General features: G+C 49.5%; 1 protein-coding gene across 1 annotated transcript in view; it reads right to left on the bottom strand.

Moving 5' to 3' along the window:
- Window positions 1–18,457, bottom strand: part of LOC8039642 (growth arrest-specific protein 2) — a 122,997-nt gene extending 104,540 nt beyond the window's left edge. The window contains exon 1 of the mRNA XM_029981559.4: window positions 18,115–18,457. Within this exon, the coding sequence (XP_029837419.1) occupies window positions 18,115–18,313 (199 nt within the window). The 5' untranslated portion in view covers window positions 18,314–18,457. The remainder of the gene's footprint in view (window positions 1–18,114) is intronic.
- Between the last annotated feature and the right edge of the window lie 817 nt (window positions 18,458–19,274).

Here is a 19,274-nt window from a genome sequence, read left to right as displayed (position 1 = left end):
GTTTCGGCGTTTCGCCGCAGCGGGGCGCCAGTCACGTGGCTCTCCTCTCATCCGTTGTCTGCCGCTCTACGTGTTTCCAAACAAGAGACCCACCGTGATGCCGTCGCAATGGAGAACTGTAGCGCGTTCGATGTCGAGGGCGGACGAGAGGGTGCGACGGACTACGAGCTTACGTGAAAACGTTATTTTAACCTCGTGCAGTCGAGATCGTGCTAACGAGTAGCGTCGTCGTCTTTGTTGGCGACGACGCTGAACTTGCTGATTCACAGCAATATCATTCACAGCAATATCGCAATAATAATTAAAAACAATAAAAATAAACAAGGAGTGAGCGTAGTGAACCAGTTATATTTTCTTCGGCGGCAAATAAAAGTGGAATTTCCGTTTTAGTCAAGCAAAAGGAAATAGGGAAAAGTCGGGTGTTATTCTGCTCCAACAACAGTGTTTTTTTTGTTTTTTTTTTGTTCTTGTTCGTGATGGTTGATTGGCTCTACTGACCCATAGTTTTTAATCTTCTTCCCCCTATAAAGTCTTCAATAGGAAATACAGTACCAATAAATACTCATTTCGATTTCGTAACAGAAAATTGGAGGCATAAGGTATTGTTTAATCGTATTTTATAGACGTTCGCAAGCAGTCGTGCTTCGGAAGCTACTCTGGACGCCGTGGATAGAAAACGCTTTGTCTGGGCACCAGTCTGGAAACTGTGGGTACGCCTCAGCGATGCTTCACTATCAGACGATTTACCCACACCAGCAGCAAGATGGCGACGCCCAGAGGTTGTACTTGTTGACGTCTACACGTGCATAGCATGTATAACAACCGTGTCTTTGACGTGTGCCAATACTATCCGTAACAAGGGGAAAAGTGTTGCCAGATTGGGGATAGACTTCGTTTTAGTAGAATTCTGACTACAGTAAATCTGAAGCAGCAGAGGAGTGCTGTTGCCAGACTGTTGGGGACGTCGTTGATCTTAACTAAGTTCGTCGAAAGTCTGGCAACCTCTGAATTCCAAGTAGCAAAAGGGTCGACAGTGTTGTCAGTCTCCTGAAAATTCTCTAATTATGGAATTGAATAAAAAAAAAACTCAGTCTGACAAAAAAAAAAATAAAAAAGGAAGGGGAGCGTTGCCAGACGGTTGACTGATTTGATTAATATGAGCCGAGACAATATAATGTCACAACAAATGGGAATCTACGGTACAGTCCCGTGGGGATACCTCTCAGAAGAAGCCAACAAAATAATCGGGTTGGCAAAATAACTAACCAACAAAAAGAGATCATTGCCACATTTGAGACTCCAATAAATTTAAGTTTTCTCGGAGCGAGATGAACGCAGTATGTAGGAAGGGACTTCCTACTAAAAATAAACTGCGGAACAAGCAACTTAAAAGAACATGCTCTAGCAAAACAAAGGACATAAAAAGCATATACTAACCCACAAAAACAAAATATGGCGGTTTCAAATAAAATGCGTCAAAAAACAAGGAGGAACCAAAAACGAACCAAAACAAAAAGAGCACCAACAGGAACAAGAAACTACCATCGGAATGCGGCACAATCGCCGAAGGAACCGCAATAAAACACTCAGTTAAAATTGCACGTAAGAAACCAACTCGCATACAAAGGCGAGTATAGCAAACGAAGTAGGGGACCGAGCAAGGAACTGGGGCGAAGCGAGAGAACAACAAAGTCCTAATAAGGAACACAAAAGGACCGAAATTCAAATAGGAAAACAAAGAACCGAGGCATACCAGAGGTAGAACCAATCAAACTGCGAGAAAGAGAGAGAGAGAGAGAGAGAGAGAGAGACAAAATACAAAACGAAAACAAAACAAAATCAGGAAGCAGCAAAGCGGTGAACGAAGAACGAAGCCGGGCCACGTGCATTCGAAATTAACACGACTCCGCTATTTCGGGGGGTTCCGTTCACTGGAAGTACGACAAACGACCGCGTCCCCATAATTCGCTTCCTTCCTCGGTACGGCCCACAGTCGAACCAGGGACCTTAGCCAAACCCGGTAAGTACCGCCACCTGCGAGGAAGCACGCGCGCAATGCACGCACTTCGAGATAGAACAAAAGCAAATAAAGAAAATATCATGGAGAGAAAGAAAGAAGGAGGAAGAGGAGGATAGAAAAAGGCCGGTTTGGAAAACAAGACGAGACCACCTGCAGCTGCTCTCTTTTCCCGGCTCCACATTATTATTATTATTCTTGTATTCATTTGTCAAGAAGAACGCCCAAATCAGGGGCCTCTTAAAAAGCAATCGCGACCATTCCCTTTAGAAAGATAAAAGTAAATAAAAAAAAGGAAAGAAGGAATTCCACATTGTTTAGAGAACGAGGCCAATAATAAAAAAAAGAAAGAACGACAAGTTCGCTTCCGCCTAATTTACCGAGCTGAGACCCGAAAGGGAAAGTTTTGTTAAAGTTCCTAGCAAACGTTTTAAGTCTTAGATTTTTCTTTTCCTCTTTTTTTAGTCAAAAGAAAGCCGGTTGGTCGAAAACGGCTTGGTTTCTAGTTTTTTTTTTTTTTTTTTTTTTTTTTTTTTTGAATGCACGTATATCGGGCGGACATATCCTATCCGTTATCTCCTCAAAAGACAAAGTAGCAGTTCTTTATTTATTGAAAGAATATTACCGGCAGACGCCTGCCGGTCAAGGCATGAAGGAGTATACACCGAAATATACATAAATACCTAATAACAAAATGAACGCATTCAATTTTTATAAAAAATATAACTTGTGAATGTGTGATCACGGTTGGTCACTTGTAATAAAAAAGTAGCATCTAAATTTGCGCTACCAATGCAATCAAACGTACCTACTCCTGTAACGCCCCTAAAGAAAAGGAGGGGGAATCTCAGTTTTGGTGGGATTCGTTTAACAGACCCACCATTACACATTTCCTGACGTTTTAGCCCGCTACCCTTTTGAACGAAAGCAACTTGACAAAGTGTCGCAAGCAAACATAGCACCAGGCGCCATCGTTATCGGCGTCTCGGATAATAGTAAGCGCTAAATGGCTAGCCGTGCACAGCCAAATGAACGTGGACCCGTTCCCGAAGGACGCTCCTCCGAACAGCGACGCCTTCTCCCTGCATTTCATCCGCGCTTTTCATCACCCTCTGACGAGATCCCCGACGTGCCGATCCGCCGTTCCCAGGCCAAACGTGACATCATCGTGCATTCAACCGGATCACCACTAAAAATCAGACAATACACGGCCTCATAAATACACGAGGAGCCATCGATTAAATCGATATTCACACCAAACTAGGGCGCCAATTATAAAACTCGCATATATAGTAGGGGACCGTGAAACCCAGATGGCGCCACTGCCTATATTTCAGTTTCGATCGAAGTCACGTGGTTTATAATTTGCCGAGCTGCGACGAGGTGACCAAAGAGTCTCGATCGTCTACAAGCGTCTCAGCCTCCTTTTCGTCCGACAACGCAGAACAAGCGCACTCATACGGCGCAGGACGCGCCCGCCATTAAATTACAAAGGCTGGTTTACACGTTGCTCCCTCTCTTCAATCTAGGCTCTCTCATGGCATGACATCTAGAGACCTCTGGTGACGGGACAAGGAACGAAAGGGACGCGTGCGCAGTTTTCCCCATGGGGGTCATCGGAGCACACTGGTCACACGGCGCGGCAGTTATAATGGGCTAGTCAGACACACCGGAGTACCAGGCATAATGACTGCGGGGCAGGCGACACAGCCGACGAACCCCCCTCCTCCGCACGCCACCGTTCCTCGGAGGACCCCGGCGATTGACCCTCGAACACGCCAGGGTCGGCGAGCAATTGGCGCCGCACGTGCACCGCATATCAAACCAAGCGGCTTGGCTTGAGCAATTTCGGAGTATCCATGCTCTTGGTTGCACGTCTCTGTTAGGGTGCGCAACCATGTACGAATAAAGGGGCCACCGAAGGAACCGTGGGAACCTTTATAGGGAGTTCTAGAAGATCGCTTTAGAACTCCGATAACGATTAGTCCAATTGTTTTTCAGTTCATATTTTTCTATCCATACTCCTGGTGAGTTAAGTTTTATTAGAATGTTCCGTTACCTCCAATAACTGAACTCGATAATTCGCCGGCGCCTTTGTTGGTGTTTCGGGCGAACGTTACCTCTAAAGGCTATCATTTCATAAAAATGGGACTGTGGACAATGGTAGGATTGTCTTGGCTGACCGGAGATTCGCCTAGGTCGCATTTCTACTATTCACTGTCTAGGACGACCGCTTCGCTCCAATATATTTTATGGTACGCGGCACGTATTTAATTTCTAGAAATATCGGATCGGGTTCTAGCATATCTTTTAGCCGCACCGATAACGATATATCCGCTACCGCGCAAACCAACTGCTCGTGCCCAAAGGCACTGAGCGCGTGTCTCTGTGCACGCGAGCATCGGGTATCGTGATTGGAATGCAAAAACGATCCCCTCACATTACGTATTATTTACGTCCCATATGTCGAAACGCCGCTTTATTTCTTCGTTTGTTCGTTTCATAATTTTAGGAAAACTGAGCTGTCAAAACCAGAAAGCGTTAGCACGCGCAACGGCGAAACCGGCCTCGCTTAGAAGAGCGCATTCTGAATCGCACCCGTTCCTTCGCAAGATCGCTATCGGGTACGCGGTTACCGGAACGCAATAAAAATCCCACGCCGATTTCGCTGCCCGCGATATGAGGGCAGAGAGAAAGTCATCATTTCTAAAGACACCTGTCTAATCTACTTAAACCATGAAGCTCGGATATTGAGCAGGACAAAACCAAAACCTAAACCCATCGGTCATGAGTAAAACTGTGTGTCACTGAAGGTTCCCATTTACCGAGCTCACAAACTAACACCGAAGAACTATCAGGGACAAAATCAAACAAAAAAGAAATCAAACACAAACTCCGTGCCGTATTTTTTTATTTTACAGCGGAGCTGTTAAGGGCTAGTTTCTTCAGGATCGCGCGTCCGTCCTCAAATGACCTGATGACACAGAACTCTGGACAGCTACCGCCATCTATGAGCCACGGCGGCAACCTTTCGAGCCTTAACACTCTGGCTTGCCGACTAGCGGCCGGCCATTACTTCATTCGCACCATGGTACAGCTTCGCTGGTCTTCCTTCTTCACCAGAGCGGAAAGGCTGAAAGTTTTAAATTATAATTTCTTATATCAGGCGCTCGACCGAACACTTTTTTTCTCCTCGCAGCGTGCAGTGATACTTGTAAGGTTAAATTGGCTTAAAATCAATGCGGAGGGCAAGTTCGTCTGCTTCTTGCGCAGGGGGTAGCGGTGAAGTCACAACGCCGAGCCATGATTGGCTGATCGCGACCCCCTATCTGAGCGTCGTCTGCTCCTTTCCAACGTCGTCTGCTCGCAACGTCGTCTGCGTCTGTCTCACCTTTCCTGCGACTTTCGGAAGTGCAGAGGCCAGATTCACGAAACGATCTTACGCCAAAAATGTGCGTAAGACAAAACGCAAGAACAAATTCGTATTCACGAAACGAAATTATCGTAAGTTTTGCGCAGGTTACGACGGAATCCTACGACAGCTCCGAAGCTGTCTTACGCACTTCCAAAGCCGCCGGCTTTGGCACTTCTTACGATCAAATCAGCATGGCCGACAGCGTCGCTCAGTTACTTGGTCGCGACGACCAACGGACGTTTATTTTTGTACGTACTCTTCTTACGCGTCCCGATCACAAGCAGCAAGGAAAAAAGTAAAAAGTACTTGAAATAAACCACGACGAACAAGAACGTGGATCCACAAACACCCGGGGAATGCTCCAACGGCCACGATTTCACTGACCCCGACCAAGCGACTTCGGCAGATAGGCCTAGTAGGCACTCCGACTCGGCGCAGCGGTGCTCCGACGGTCCTCGGCCATGACCGTCTGCCCACGAATGGCTGGCGTGCTGAATGGAATATGCCCGCGCGACCCTTGTGAACCCTTCCCGTATTATACTTTGATCGCTGACCTCAATTTTAGATTAAGAGGTCAATCACTTCCTCTTGTCATCTCCATGTTTTCCGAGGCAGCGGTGACTCTCGCGGTGAAAAAGCGGTGAATCTCCGACAGACGCAGGAAAGGTAAAGCAGCCATTGCTTTGACTAGCAGACGTAAAGCAGACGACGTTAACTGCGCCAACCCGCCGACGCCGTTAAAGAGTGAGGAGTCTCGCCGCACACGAAAGGAGGGAAAAAGTATTTGGGAGGGAACTTGCGGAGACTAAACACCCTCACTCTCGGTTCATAGCAAACAAACCTCGGCGCCTCGGGACACCTCGCCAGTGAGTCTTTTGACTTCTCTCCTTGATGCCAATCAGGGCTCGGCGTTCTGACGTCACCGCTGCTTCCTTTCTCATGCGCATTTCTCATGCGCAGAAGACGGAAATGAGCCCACCTGCGAGGCGTATATAAATATGCCGATACACAGAAAGACATGGACGTATTTCGCTGTGTCGTAGTACGACGAACCAATTTTACGGCGCAAAGGTATACACAAATGTCCCGGGAAGCCTTCGGACCTTCGGCATACGTCTCGAGTGTCTTCCTTCGGCTCAGGCGTTCCCAGGGTTGCCAGGGCCCGCGCTCAAAGTAGAACGTGCACGCCAACCGCGCCGCGAGATACAACGCGTCAACGAGTCGGCTCTAAAAGTAGATTCGTCCCAGAAAAGAAAAGAAGACGACGACGGCCCGCGAGCGTCCTCTAATTGAAGCCTAAACACGCCATTATTTTTTTATTTTTCCTACGCGGTCTTCGTCCCTGCCGCGCAATAACGTAGCCTCGTTCCCAGCGGCAACACGGCGTTTCACCGCCAACGCTCCGGCGCCGTGACACGCATGCGCCACCCCCACCACGTAAAAGAGAAACGCATTAGCCGCGCGCAGAGTACCGAAATTACGCAACATTCAAAACGACACTGGTCTACACGGTATACCCTTCCCTTAGCACGACCACCGACGCTCACACGTAAATCGGTATAGCGGTATACGAATCGCGCGTTCGTAGGGACCAATCCCCACGCAGGCCTCGTACACCCCGTGACGATCGCTCTGCGGGTTCCTGCGTGGGCGGAGAAGGTTTTCGGTGCACGTAGTGGTGCCCCTTCGGCTCGTTCATTGGTCTATGAAGAGCTCCAGCGCTAGAGCGCGCTTTCACGGAGGTGGATCGTGGTGCTTCCCGCGCCTCGAAAAGAGAATTCACTGCTCCCATTCTGCGCCGTTTCCTCATGAACGAGCCTGTTGAAGCGTGATGCGTCCGGAGAGCAGGCGGTGGAGATTACAAGCAGGCCTGACCTCTCTCCGCGCCGCCCCCATTACCTGCCGTATTATATGCGCGGGATACAAGCACCTTTTGCATGCCGGGAATCGAGCGATTACACAGGCACCGCACGAGTCATCCGCCTAGACTGCGCGACTGCGCGGGAGAAGACAAGTATCAGTCAACGCTACCAAATATTGACAGAAGTAAGCGTATGCAGGGGCTATAGGCCTTGTGTCCCCTTCAACATTCGTCACCAACTGATTGGAGCGCGACCTTTCTTGCACGCTGCGTCTACTTTTCGAGCGCTCGTTGCGGAGACGCGACGAAGCGTGCGAAAAGGGTAGCGCTTCAATCGACTGGTGACAAACATCGGCGGTCCGTGTCTACAGATACAAGTTTGCCAACGGCTGCGCAAGGGAGACAACCTCGTGGATCGGTTTGGCTTGGCTCGTCACTGGAAGGGTCGGTGCATTGCTATTCAAACAGCTGAGCACCTACCGAGCTCACATACGGGATCAGCGCAAGCTTCGTCACACACTCTCCGCGTCTCCATGAAGAATCCGAAGGTTGTCTGCGGGAACTTGTAATGTGAGCTTCTAAGAAACAATACAACGAATAAACACCATCTTATTTAGTTAATGAAATAAACGCGGGTCCTCTTTTTTTGTGTGTGCGTGCGTGTTTGTTTGTGTGCGTGTGCGCGTGCGTGCGTGCGTGCAAGCGGCGAATCTCGCTTAACTCAACGCCGAAAATTGGTTGTGTCGTTTACACAAAAACCTTCTGCGATGCATCTGTCTCTAGCCGATTTAAAATCCTTTCTCACCACGCAAAAGCGGTATATTCGACTTACAAAGATAACATACACGGTACAAATTTTTGTCTCCGCGTAATACGAGAACCACACTAAGCAGTGAGCATTCCGCGACGAACGCGGTCAAGTATGTGCACGAGTCGCGACTCGCGAAACGGTTGTACGTCCTTGATTCGGGAGTGCGGCCCGCCATAGCGATTGATGCAACTCATCGATCAGCACGATTAATTTCGGTGTCACAAGAGCGAAATGCAGCGGGCTCCTCCGGCTGTTTCGCGCCCCCTGGTGGCTAATCGAGGAACCGTTAGGCACTCACTCGCAGAGCACCCGCGGGCGCTTCGTGCACGAGCAGAGCATCGGGCAACGACGTGCAAATGGACACCCGGGCGCTCTCCCGCAGCTCTTTGCACCGGCCGCCTTTTAGAAAGACGCATGAGAAAGCAGACTGAGTTTTACCTCGACACATACACCTCATGATGGACACCGCCCTAGCTCGGACACTTCCCTAAACCCGACCGTCCGAGTTCGGACAATCCCTAGATGGCGTGGTTCACTGAAGAGCGGTCGTGGTAACGTTGCATTTGCGAATTCCTGCAATCCTGAAGGCGCGAAATCCTCTTCTCCCCCTCACTTAAAAACAAAAATAAGGAAGTGCCGGGTGTTTCGAATAAAATGAACGGTGTTTTTCGCAGCGCAAAGCGTAAACTACGCGTCGTCGTCTGCGCAGAAATGCCGGGCGGTTGAGACAATAGTTGCCAAAGATTTACAAGCGTTAAATGACTCAGAAGTTGTAAGCGATTTGCGGAAATACTCAATGGGAAAATGGCGTCCAACGAAGCCATGGAGATGAATGGCGTCTGCTACCACGAACGGAGGCAATCAACCTTGAAACAGAATAAATGAAACATTAAACAGATAAAAGTAAGCACACGCCCCCATGATTAGCGTGCAGTTCACACAGATTAGCGAAAGGACGCCCGATCCACGAATATCCGCCAACGTCGATCACGAAAACACGCGCCGGCTCTGAAGCCCCACTTACACGCAGAGCAGACGACGATCTGAACGACGCGACCGTCTCGCCTCAATAGGGACAGATGGGCCCGTTGGTACATGACTTATTTTGACAAAATGCGCCGCAAGACAAGGACAGAGTAAGTAAGACAGAACGAAGCGCTTCGTGTTGTCTTACTTACTCTGTCCTTGTCTTGCGGCGCATTTCGTCTCGTCTGCTTTAGTGATCCCGCCCATAGGCCGCAGGCGACTAGAATCTACAAGATGCGACCACAAAATAAGCGAGACGGGACCATCTCATGTTGACGTAAAGCGCCGTCCTAGCACACCATGATGCTCGATCCACGGGCGTAAACTATAGCGTCTGCTTTGTCCACGGGCACTAACAGGGCGCTTGAAAGGACGCAACGTAGCTGCTTTAGTCTTACCAGGGACGCAGCTCAAAACTTGAGAGTGACAGGTCCACACAAACGCGCGCACGCGCCTTCATGCCCACAGCGCCTCGTCGGCTGTCATCGAAACTCCATTAAAGTTCACCTCGGTTTCGCACACCTCTGCTCGGCTGTCGACCGAACGAAAGTTCCCAGAATTAAAAGTGGCCCTGAGAGGGTTTCAAGCAGCGTCGTCGTCTAAAACGCGACAACGGAGTTGTTTACGTCGTCAGGCTTCGCTTTTTCTTCCCCGTGGGAAGCAAGCGTCCCGTTTCCTTCCGGTGCGTTATTTTTCTCGTAGATCCTCAGAACTCGATGCTTGCCTGACGTTGCAGAAAGAAAACTATTCCCACAACGGGAATGTTACCTTGGCGGACCTACACTGCGCGACGTACGGTAAAGTTCGTGGGACGCCTAAACAAAACAAAAACGAAATGGAGATTCGTATTTACACAGCGTAAGGTCGCTTTGCTTTGAGGTACGGTGAAACTGGTTTACGTTGTAGATGAGAAATTTAGCCTGTGCAGTACGACCGCTAGACCGGGGGAGTCTTTAACGAGCACCGCGCAATAGCGATACGCGGCCGCATGCCGGTACGATGCTCACCCAGATCGGCAGGGGTGGGGATTGAACCCGCACACTCGATTACCGATCCCCCGAAGCTTTGACCGTACGATGGAATTACTTGTCTTCTTCTGCTTCGCTCTTTGGTTACTTTGTTCTCCACGGAAACCGTGGACTACAGCTGCTTCGTCGTGGGTTTCTTTGCGCATGTGCAGTTAATTGTCGCCATTTTTGGCGGTATCCTGCGAGGCGGTATCTGCAGCCAGCGGTAACAGTGAGAATAGCCTCACTTTTAGTTTGAACAAGGCACAACGCTGTTCTGCCGTTGGCTGCAGAAACAACAACGGCACGTGCGCGGCCGGGATTGGGCTTTAGGAATTGTCACACCGATTTTCAGGCTTTTCACTTTGCTGACGCACTGAATTGTCTACTCGTATTGCATTTCTTTTCGAATGTTGCACGAACAACCACTGGCTATGAACCCTGATTAATGTACATGCACCCATAAGTTATTTGCCGTAGAAAGTATGAATTAATTCATTATTAATTAAGTTCACAAAACTCGGCAAGTCGATGCCATGCCATCTTTTGGAACGCCGTTTCTTTCAAAATACGTTATATCCGAAGAAGCGTTTTCTTTTATATATATATATATATATAAAAATTTCAGACAATTTTTATTGCATTTTTCGCAAACAAATTTAACGGGCTGTAAGAATAGTAGGAGCAGACCAGAAAGATGTTCGCTTCCCTCACCAATAGCCCGATCCTCAAAGCCAGCAGAGCTAAAGGCAAGCAGCCTCCTGTTTCGGTAGTTTCGTCGACACTTCCTCCGCATATATCTCAAAAGACTGAAACAAAACATCGAACAAAAAACAAAAACAAAACAAAAACGGTGTACGCACAACAAGCACGAAGTTTGCAGAAAAGACCATTGGGCGGAAAATATATTCCATGGAGCGTCAACAATGTGACGTACGTAATTCGCTAGGATACGAACAGCACCCGGAGGAAGCTGCTATTAAAGCATTTAAACTAACGCTTAGAAGGCATGCACTTTAGAAGTTTAGATGGCACACAAAATTCGTTTTCTCAACGTATCGCGCTGCAATTTTCAGCAGAGGTGCAAGCAGGTGATAAAATTTTACACACAAAAAAATACTTACCTCGATAAAAAGAAAAAAAAAGGCCATTTTACGCTGTTACTTTGCGGAAGATGCACGAGTAGAGAGAAGTGCTGTCGACAGAAGGTGTACGCTGCGTCGAGGAAGTAAACGAGTAAGTAAAGCGCTGGGTGGATTTAATAAACAAGTACCGCCAAGCTCGTGCATGCTGGGACGCACTTAAACAAAAAATGGCGGAGCGATGACCCCAATCTAGTTTGTCGCGGCGGCGCGGCGCCGACATCTAGAGTATGGACCAATAGGAGCGTGCTTGCAAACGACGGTGCGTCACCGGCAGCCACAGCAGCGTATGGATGTGGGATGCGACATGTGCCAAAAAGTGCTACGTGTCGCCGGCATCCAGTAGGAGCGCCCGCGGCACGATCAAACGATGGCGATACTTGGATAAGTGAGGATATCGAGCACTTTACGAGGGAGCGCCCGCCGATTCGGGTTCTTTTGCGAGATCGTCTGCTATCAACTCAAATCGGCCGGTGCTCCCTCGACGCGGAGTACGCCATCTGTCGGCAGCACTTCTCTCTATGCGTGCATCGTCTGCGAAGTGGCGGCGTAGACTACCCAGTACAGGTTTTCGTTTCGTTTATCTTTTGAACGAAATAAGTTAAATCCCTGATTTCTGTCTCTGTAAATTTCCATCACCTGTTTGAACCTTCGTAGTAAATTTCAGCGCGATACGTTAAGAAACAGATTTTTGCGGGCCGTCTAAAATACATTAGAAGCGTTAGTTTACATGCTGTACTTCCTTAAACGGCGTTGTTTACGTTTTCGTTATTTTGCTCAGTGTGCTTTCTGCTCATCAGAGCATACGTCATTGTTACAATGTTGCACGCATCAGGAAGCGGGAAATACGGCGTAATTTCAGGACACTATGCAGAAAACAAAAATCAAATAAACAAAGTTGAGCAAGCAGACGTCGCACGACCTCAGATGTTTTTGTCGTCTGCTTCGCTTTCGCTGCACGGGTAGCAGACAAAAACTCTCCGTTTCGTTCCGTGTATTTTTCTCGGTCCGTTCTCTGGGGAACCCGTGCAAGTTCACCTGTCGCTGACTCACGACCGTGCTGCCGCAACAAAAGGAGCTAACGCTCTCACAATTAAAAGTGGCCGTGAGACGAGTCGCCACGGTCGTGCCACCGCACGACACCCGTCCAAGTCACGAGCCGACATCGACCCGCGTCACGCTTTAGTTCGGTAGCAGACGATCGTCTGCCCTCAGCTCGGTGTCTATCTCGGGTAGATCCGAGTTACCCTGGCGGACCATGTCGCACGACAATACAGATAGAAATCAACGATTGAGGAGGGCAGGTTGTCGAGCGCCAAGGTACGAAACCTTTACTCCGAAGTGAGATCGAGCAAATTTTGCGACATGTAACTTGCGTTTTTTTGCTTTAATTTCGTATTAAAAAAGGCGCGTTTTTTTTTCTTCTATTTTTTTACCGATTAATACGCTGCATTCGGAGTTTGGATAGATTGGATTCAAATAGGCTTAGTTCATCACGAAGTTTCGTGACCGACTGTTTCGTATTCCGGTGTACAAACATCCGTCCTTCGCTCTCGACGAAAAAAGAAACAACAACAGCGAAACGAAAAATATGCCGCCAACTTTCATATGACAGAAAAGCAGCCAATGCGAACGAGGATCCTGTGGCGCCCTAAGGGTTATACCGTCGAAAGGATGAAGAAAACCTACTGAAGCTGGTGAACGATTTTCATAATGAAAACGTCGTGTATGCTTGCTTTGTTTTTGTTCCTCCGTTCCAGCATTACCTGGCAAAGGTCGAATGCTATGGCCCCCATGAGGGACCCACGGTACGTCGTCCCGCGCCTCGCGCAGACATTCTGATTACCACACCTTAGCGTTCGCCGACTACCAGAAGTTGATACAGAGCATTGCCCTAACCATGAGCTCTCGGAAAAGACTCGCGGAAACTACCCAACCGCGCCGTAAACGAGACGGGGCGACGACGGCCGAACGAAGAGAACTTCGGTCCCCCCACCATTACACCACCTAGAAGACAAGGCCTCGGCATGACGTCATCGTTAGTGGACCCAAGACACGCTGAAACTCGACGAGAGCCACCGCAAAGTCGCACACTCGTCCGTCCTGGCGACGTCGCGTGCTATAGCGTCGCGCTCCTCGTGACACGCTGTACGACGCAATGGCGGCGACGCTGACGCGCTAGTGAGGACGTTTGTGGGGAAAAGTCTTGCTTCAATGTGGTATTGCCCGAAACCTCGCTGCCAAAAGTGTTCGTCTCTACGACGCCCACCCGTATATTCGGACGCCTCAGCCAGTACGGACGAGAGCTTCCGGCACTCGCAAAAAAACGCGCCGGCCTTCACCTCTTCGACGTCAGAGGGCGTTGGTGAACGGGAAAAGTTTGCAAAGCAAAAAGCCATGGATGGAGGCATCAACACGCCCTTCCGGACGACGGGAAAAAAGTAGAACGAACACTCGTCACGCCATCTCTCGGTCGGAGTCTTTTTTCCTTTTTCTTTTTTTCTGCTGCTCCCTCCGCGTCGTTCCCACGCCAGCGCCCTCCTCTGGGACGCTGGCGAAAAAAACAAACTGTCGGGGAAACGCCCGAACCACTCCGCATTTTTCGCGAGCACGCACTTCACTCGGAGCGGAGACGGAAGCACGAGTCGTTCGCGGTAACCTGCAGATGGCGTTAGCTGCAAATATCGTGGACTAAACCACACACAGCCCATCCAGAAATATATGTGACGTCCTCCGTTGTCTTCTAGATGCATGCTGGGAATCCGATGTAAGGCACGCGGATAGATATGGGGATGTCGGTTTAAAGGAACCACGAAACAATATTGATTCGATTTTTACTAACTGCATATCGCAACTCTGGAGAAGGCGACACTACCCAGCGGGAAAAAGCCTGATGGAGACGAGCGGGGAGCTACTGCCTGGTGTTCGACGAAAACTGGCTAGGCCTAACGACCGAAATGTGGAACAGAGGGAGGACGATTAAAAACACGAGGTTCAGGTTGGGAACAGTACGACGCGAGAGAACTAGCACATTAGGGTTCGCGTCCGCGGCCAATTAATGAGTTGACTGAAATCGCAGAACTCTAAGAACTGCCAGGAGTAGAGCATGTCCTATACTAGCATTGCCCACTCAGGGGATCGGGTTGCGAGGAACGCTGGCACAAGCGCCAAACGGCCGAATATTGGCTGAGAAACTGTTCTGGCTAGACACGACTTGAAGAATTTTATATTATTCCTTCATTTTCTTTCATAACAGCGCGTGAAGCAAACGAGCGCACGTTTCGTACAGTATGAACATCAAGAATTTCGAATGGATAGCATTTAGCCAAATCGAGGAAACAAGTTACATGCTCCCTTTGACGTTTTGTTGCGGCTTGAGAACGGACAGCAGGCAAACCACTCACAAAATTCTAAGTCGATTTTATAGTATTTCTGCCCGTCGTTTCTTTTCCGTCCTCAACTCCCAACGATGAGAGTGGATACAGCTATATAATCTCAGTTGGAATTGACTAGTCCAAGTTCGGTATCTATCGCGCGATGCCAGTAGCACTCTTCATTCCAAAGCAAAGGGCTAGGTGGCGCAAGCAGCCGCCCGATATCGCAAGAGTATGCCAGCTGCCGTATTGTCCACCCATCTAATTGGAGACTATAGCCAAGGGAGGACATCTGTCAACAGAGTGCCGAAGGCGCGAAAAAACGTTAAAAAACAACAACAACAAAAATGGCCCAGCCTTTGATCCCAAGAGGCGCCGGCGCCACCCAGCCGCAGTTATCGATCCCGCAGTGTACGCGCGCTGAGATGGACGCAACTCCTTGAGAGTATGCGAGCAGACGACGGCACCGATGACGTCACACCCTCAGTCTAGCCGTGTGTCCTCCGTTTCGCTTTCGGGTTTTGCAACGCATCGATCCAGACGAGAACAGCTGCAGCTCCACTTCTGCCCAAACTTATGCTCTTTCGTCTCAAAACTACGCATGGTAAAAAAAAAAAAAAAAGAAATGACGAAGCTAAAAAAAAAAAACCGTTCCAATAATAAAAACAAGGTTCCCGCAGACACGTGTTCAGTGTACTTTGTTATACACCCTTTCAATCATAACTTGCCAAGCGGCGAAGTCCCAGGCCCCGCGAGCCAAACAGAGCATTGGAGCCAGACACGTGACAGTGTATATTCCGTCGAAGGGCACTCTGCCCGTACAGAGCTGTCACGTGGCTCTGATCTTCTTCGCAGATGTCGTAACTTTCTTTGTCCCTTTCCCGAATCCTCGCCGAACCGTCACGGCCTCGCGAGGAAAGAATATGTTCCCGATCAAGCAACACTGCGGAAGGCTGCTCGGTTTACCAAAATGTTGGCTTGCTCCGTCGGTGAACTAACCAGCTTTGACAAACCAGCTCCCGTCGCACGGAGAAAAGCTGGTTTGCGTCTATCGGTGTTCGTCGCAATAGGCGAAAGATGTGAAACTTGCATTGACATATTGTTTTTTGCTGTACCGGTCAGTAAGAGACTCACGTCGCCAGTCCAACAACGACAAAGTTTGCTCGCACACACGCCGAATGCACCTTGCCAGGAACCTTCCAAATGCCTAAACGTCGACGGACGGTGAAAAAAAAAAATCAAGTTTGCGAAAGCGGTACTGATCTAGACTTGCTAGGAACACCTAAGCGCCGAATCTGTTACAATAAAAGTTGGTTATCTGCTGATCTAGTGCGTCTAGGCTAAAGAGCGCGAATCTTTAGTTCAATGTGACGCGCTTCTTTCTTTCAGTGAAGGTCGGGCGTGCTAATGGACTACGCCTACGTTTTAGTACCGTTGTATTATGCCCTCTGGCCCAGCACATATATAATCGGTGACAGCCAATGAGCAGCAATAGTCAGCACCATCGAAACCCGGAGCGAAGCCTCAATTAAACTCTTAAAATGGCCGGTGAGCCAGTGCAGTTGTGCGCATACTGCGACACATCCTTTGTCTAATCAAACCGGACGTTAAGAATTGCCATCAATCGAGTGTCTAAAACGCAATACACCAAACAGCATCCGGCCATTAAAAGACCGAATCAGCTATAAAACGAACGAGGCAGTTAAGTGGCTCATATATTCCGGCTGACGCGTTTTCCTTTCGCCAAGCCAAGGACAGCAGATATTATACATTTTGTCTAACGCTACGGAGGCTATAGCCAAAGCAACGGGCCGGCAGGTCCCATCACCAGTAAGTTAGAAACCACGTAGTGTATTGATAGTTTTGGTTGTAGTCTATCGCAAAATGAAAAAGCTAGTATGACTGCAACTGGGTTCGAAGGAATTGAGACAGCGACGACAGGGCTATTTCAATGTCAGTTTAGAAACCATTATACCTGTGAAGTCGCGTGACCTAGACAGACATATAGAGGCATAAGAATGGTTGATTTCACGCATTCGAAATATCTCGTGGCCTCAGGGGGATATTGTTTTGGTCCGACGGGGGCTCTCATTGGCCACAGCACCGGACGTCTCCATCATAACGAATTCCTGGAGGAAGTCAAGCGCGCCCACTTCGTCGCCCACGCGGCGCAAGGCGTGATCGAAAAGATGGGACCACTTAGCGCGTGACAACAAAGTATCTCCTGCCAGAGCGCCGTCCTTGTACCGACGTGGGACGCGCCCCGGCAGACAAAACATGACATCGTGACCTTCACTTGACCTTCCCGGGGAACTCGGGAAACGAGCTCGCTGCTCCGAACAACCAGCGGCAACGCGGAAGCGAGCGTTCGAAAAAACGAGGCCCGAGCGTGGACGTCCTCGGCTAAGGATAGACCCTTCGTTTAATCGACGCAAGGTGCCGGAGAAATTAGCCCGAGAGTGGGCCGCTCTTGGGAGAGTGCCGCGGTGAAAGCAGTAACAACCGGCTCATAGACCTCTGGCTAAATTACCCGAGCACCGTGCCGGGAGTGTAGTTACACGCGCTGCACGTACTGGCGTCTGCAGCAGGAATCCTTCTTAAGCAAGCAAAAACAAAAACATTGCACAAATAAAAAAATGCTGCCCTTTTTGGCTATAAGTTTTTGAAATGGAATCAACCACCTTCTAATGCATTCCCGATACACCCTCCTCATTTCTTTTTTTTTTTTTTTGCCATAGATTTATTTCATTAAGCGTTTGGCGCATGCGCGAAACCACCATAAGTTTAGTTCAAAGGAGAAAGGCGGCAGTGCCCGAGACATCTCGTGCTCTGCACGCGCGGGGCTCCAGCAAGGTTGTGGCACGTGCAGAGATACCAAAGTTCCCTTAATGCATTGCGTTCTGGTGAAATCGGTCTATTCATATTAAGAGAAGTGAACTTTATTACCGCAAACCTCATTTGACCTAGCCTTCATACATAATCCGCTACAGCTGAGAGCTCGTGCATGCTTAGAGCACACCAACACGTATCGTCTGCCAAGGACGCTGAATCTTGATGGTACGAAATGCATGTTGCAAAAGAGCTCAGTGTAAGTTTATCATCGGAACGCGCTTTGTAGCAAACAACTCAGCTACGGCGGTCAGTGAGGATCCCATACCATAGCACAGACCAAACATAATACGAAGGTGGTCGAAACTGGTGGAATGAACATGAAAAAAAAAAAAAAAAAGTCTCCTCGAAGTCTCAGAGTGGCGGCCAACGTGTCGCCAAGGGATGCCTCTCATCGAAAGGTTTACCACCAGGCTTCCAGGGCACTTCTTTTCAAATAGATCTATGGAGGAGAAGTCATCCGCAATCCGGAGAATTTCCTTAGCGAAACGGGGGCCATTAGAGACTTCCAGGATACTTACTTTCAAATACGCGGACGGTAGATGCCATCCAGCATTCGAAGACTCACTCACCGAGAGACTTGTTGAGCCAGTCGGCAAGGTCCTCCTTGAGCGGCACCAGGTGCTGCTCCTGTCGCTGCGTGACCCGAAGGTAGAACTCGTCCACATCCCTGGCCCTGTGCGCGGCACCGCCGTTGGTCCTGGTCGCCCTGTCCTTGGCCACGTCGAGCGAGAAGTCTCCGCTGACGCGACGCCACGAGCACGACTTCATGCCGACGTCGTCGTCCGGTCGCCGCTCCTTCTGGGCCTGCCGCTAACTTGGTCCCGAACTGTCCTCTCCCGCACTGCCATCGTCCAAGACGCCCCAGAGGACGTCACGGGTGATCCAGTGTCCGCGGTCTGGATGACCGGGGCTCGAACTGCGGCCCAATGAGAGAAGGCAGAAGCGAGGTATAAGTTCGGTTACCAAGACCGGGTTGAGGCTGCATGCAGGCGGTGTGTACGACAGCCGCATCTTGGCCATGAGTTCTCGCCCATTTACATAAATTTTGATGGGGCCTGATGAAGCTGCTTTCATGTACCGCCGCGGAGAATATGAACTGAAACATCCGATTCGGTAGCCTTCCGAGTCTGAGGTCCCCACAAGCTCTATTATCTCTCAATTGGACCTCAACTTCGCATTCCATTCCAGATCACAGCCCTCTCTCAAAAAACCGGCGGGTACGCCAAACAAGCACGAAGGACTGTGTCTGCTCATATTGTCCGCGATAGTAGAAGGTTCTAAACTGAACACCCGATAACAAACGAAAATGCACTGAAACTTTCCAGAGAAGCAACAGAAGGGAAAATGAGAACGAGAGTCACGGACAAAATGAGAACGTCAGGGAGGCGCTTCAGCTGTTCCGCGCGTCCACCGCGTCCACCGCGAGCTTCCGACCTTTGATGACACTTCGGCGTCTCGCCCGCAGCCAAAGCACGGAGGAAGGCATAGGGAGCGTGCTGGAAGCCTTCGAAAGACACGTTCTGGCGTTCTCACCCTGGCAGTGGGTAAGGTGGGAATCAAGCCCTACAAACCCTGGCAGATCGCCACGTGAGGCGGCCGCCGAAATGGAGGTGGAGCGGCAGACAATGGATGCGAAAAGAGCCACGTGACTGGCGCCCCGCTGCGGCGAGACGCCGAAACACACTTCTCCTCAGCGAACAAGTGTGTTTCGGGCCCTCGCCGCTGCAAA

This window comes from Ixodes scapularis, unplaced genomic scaffold, assembly GCF_016920785.2.
Source record: "Ixodes scapularis isolate PalLabHiFi unplaced genomic scaffold, ASM1692078v2 PGA_scaffold4__175_contigs__length_147842914, whole genome shotgun sequence".
Lineage (NCBI taxonomy): Eukaryota > Metazoa > Arthropoda > Arachnida > Ixodida > Ixodidae > Ixodes > Ixodes scapularis.
This window is presented reverse-complemented; position numbering and strand designations above follow the sequence as displayed.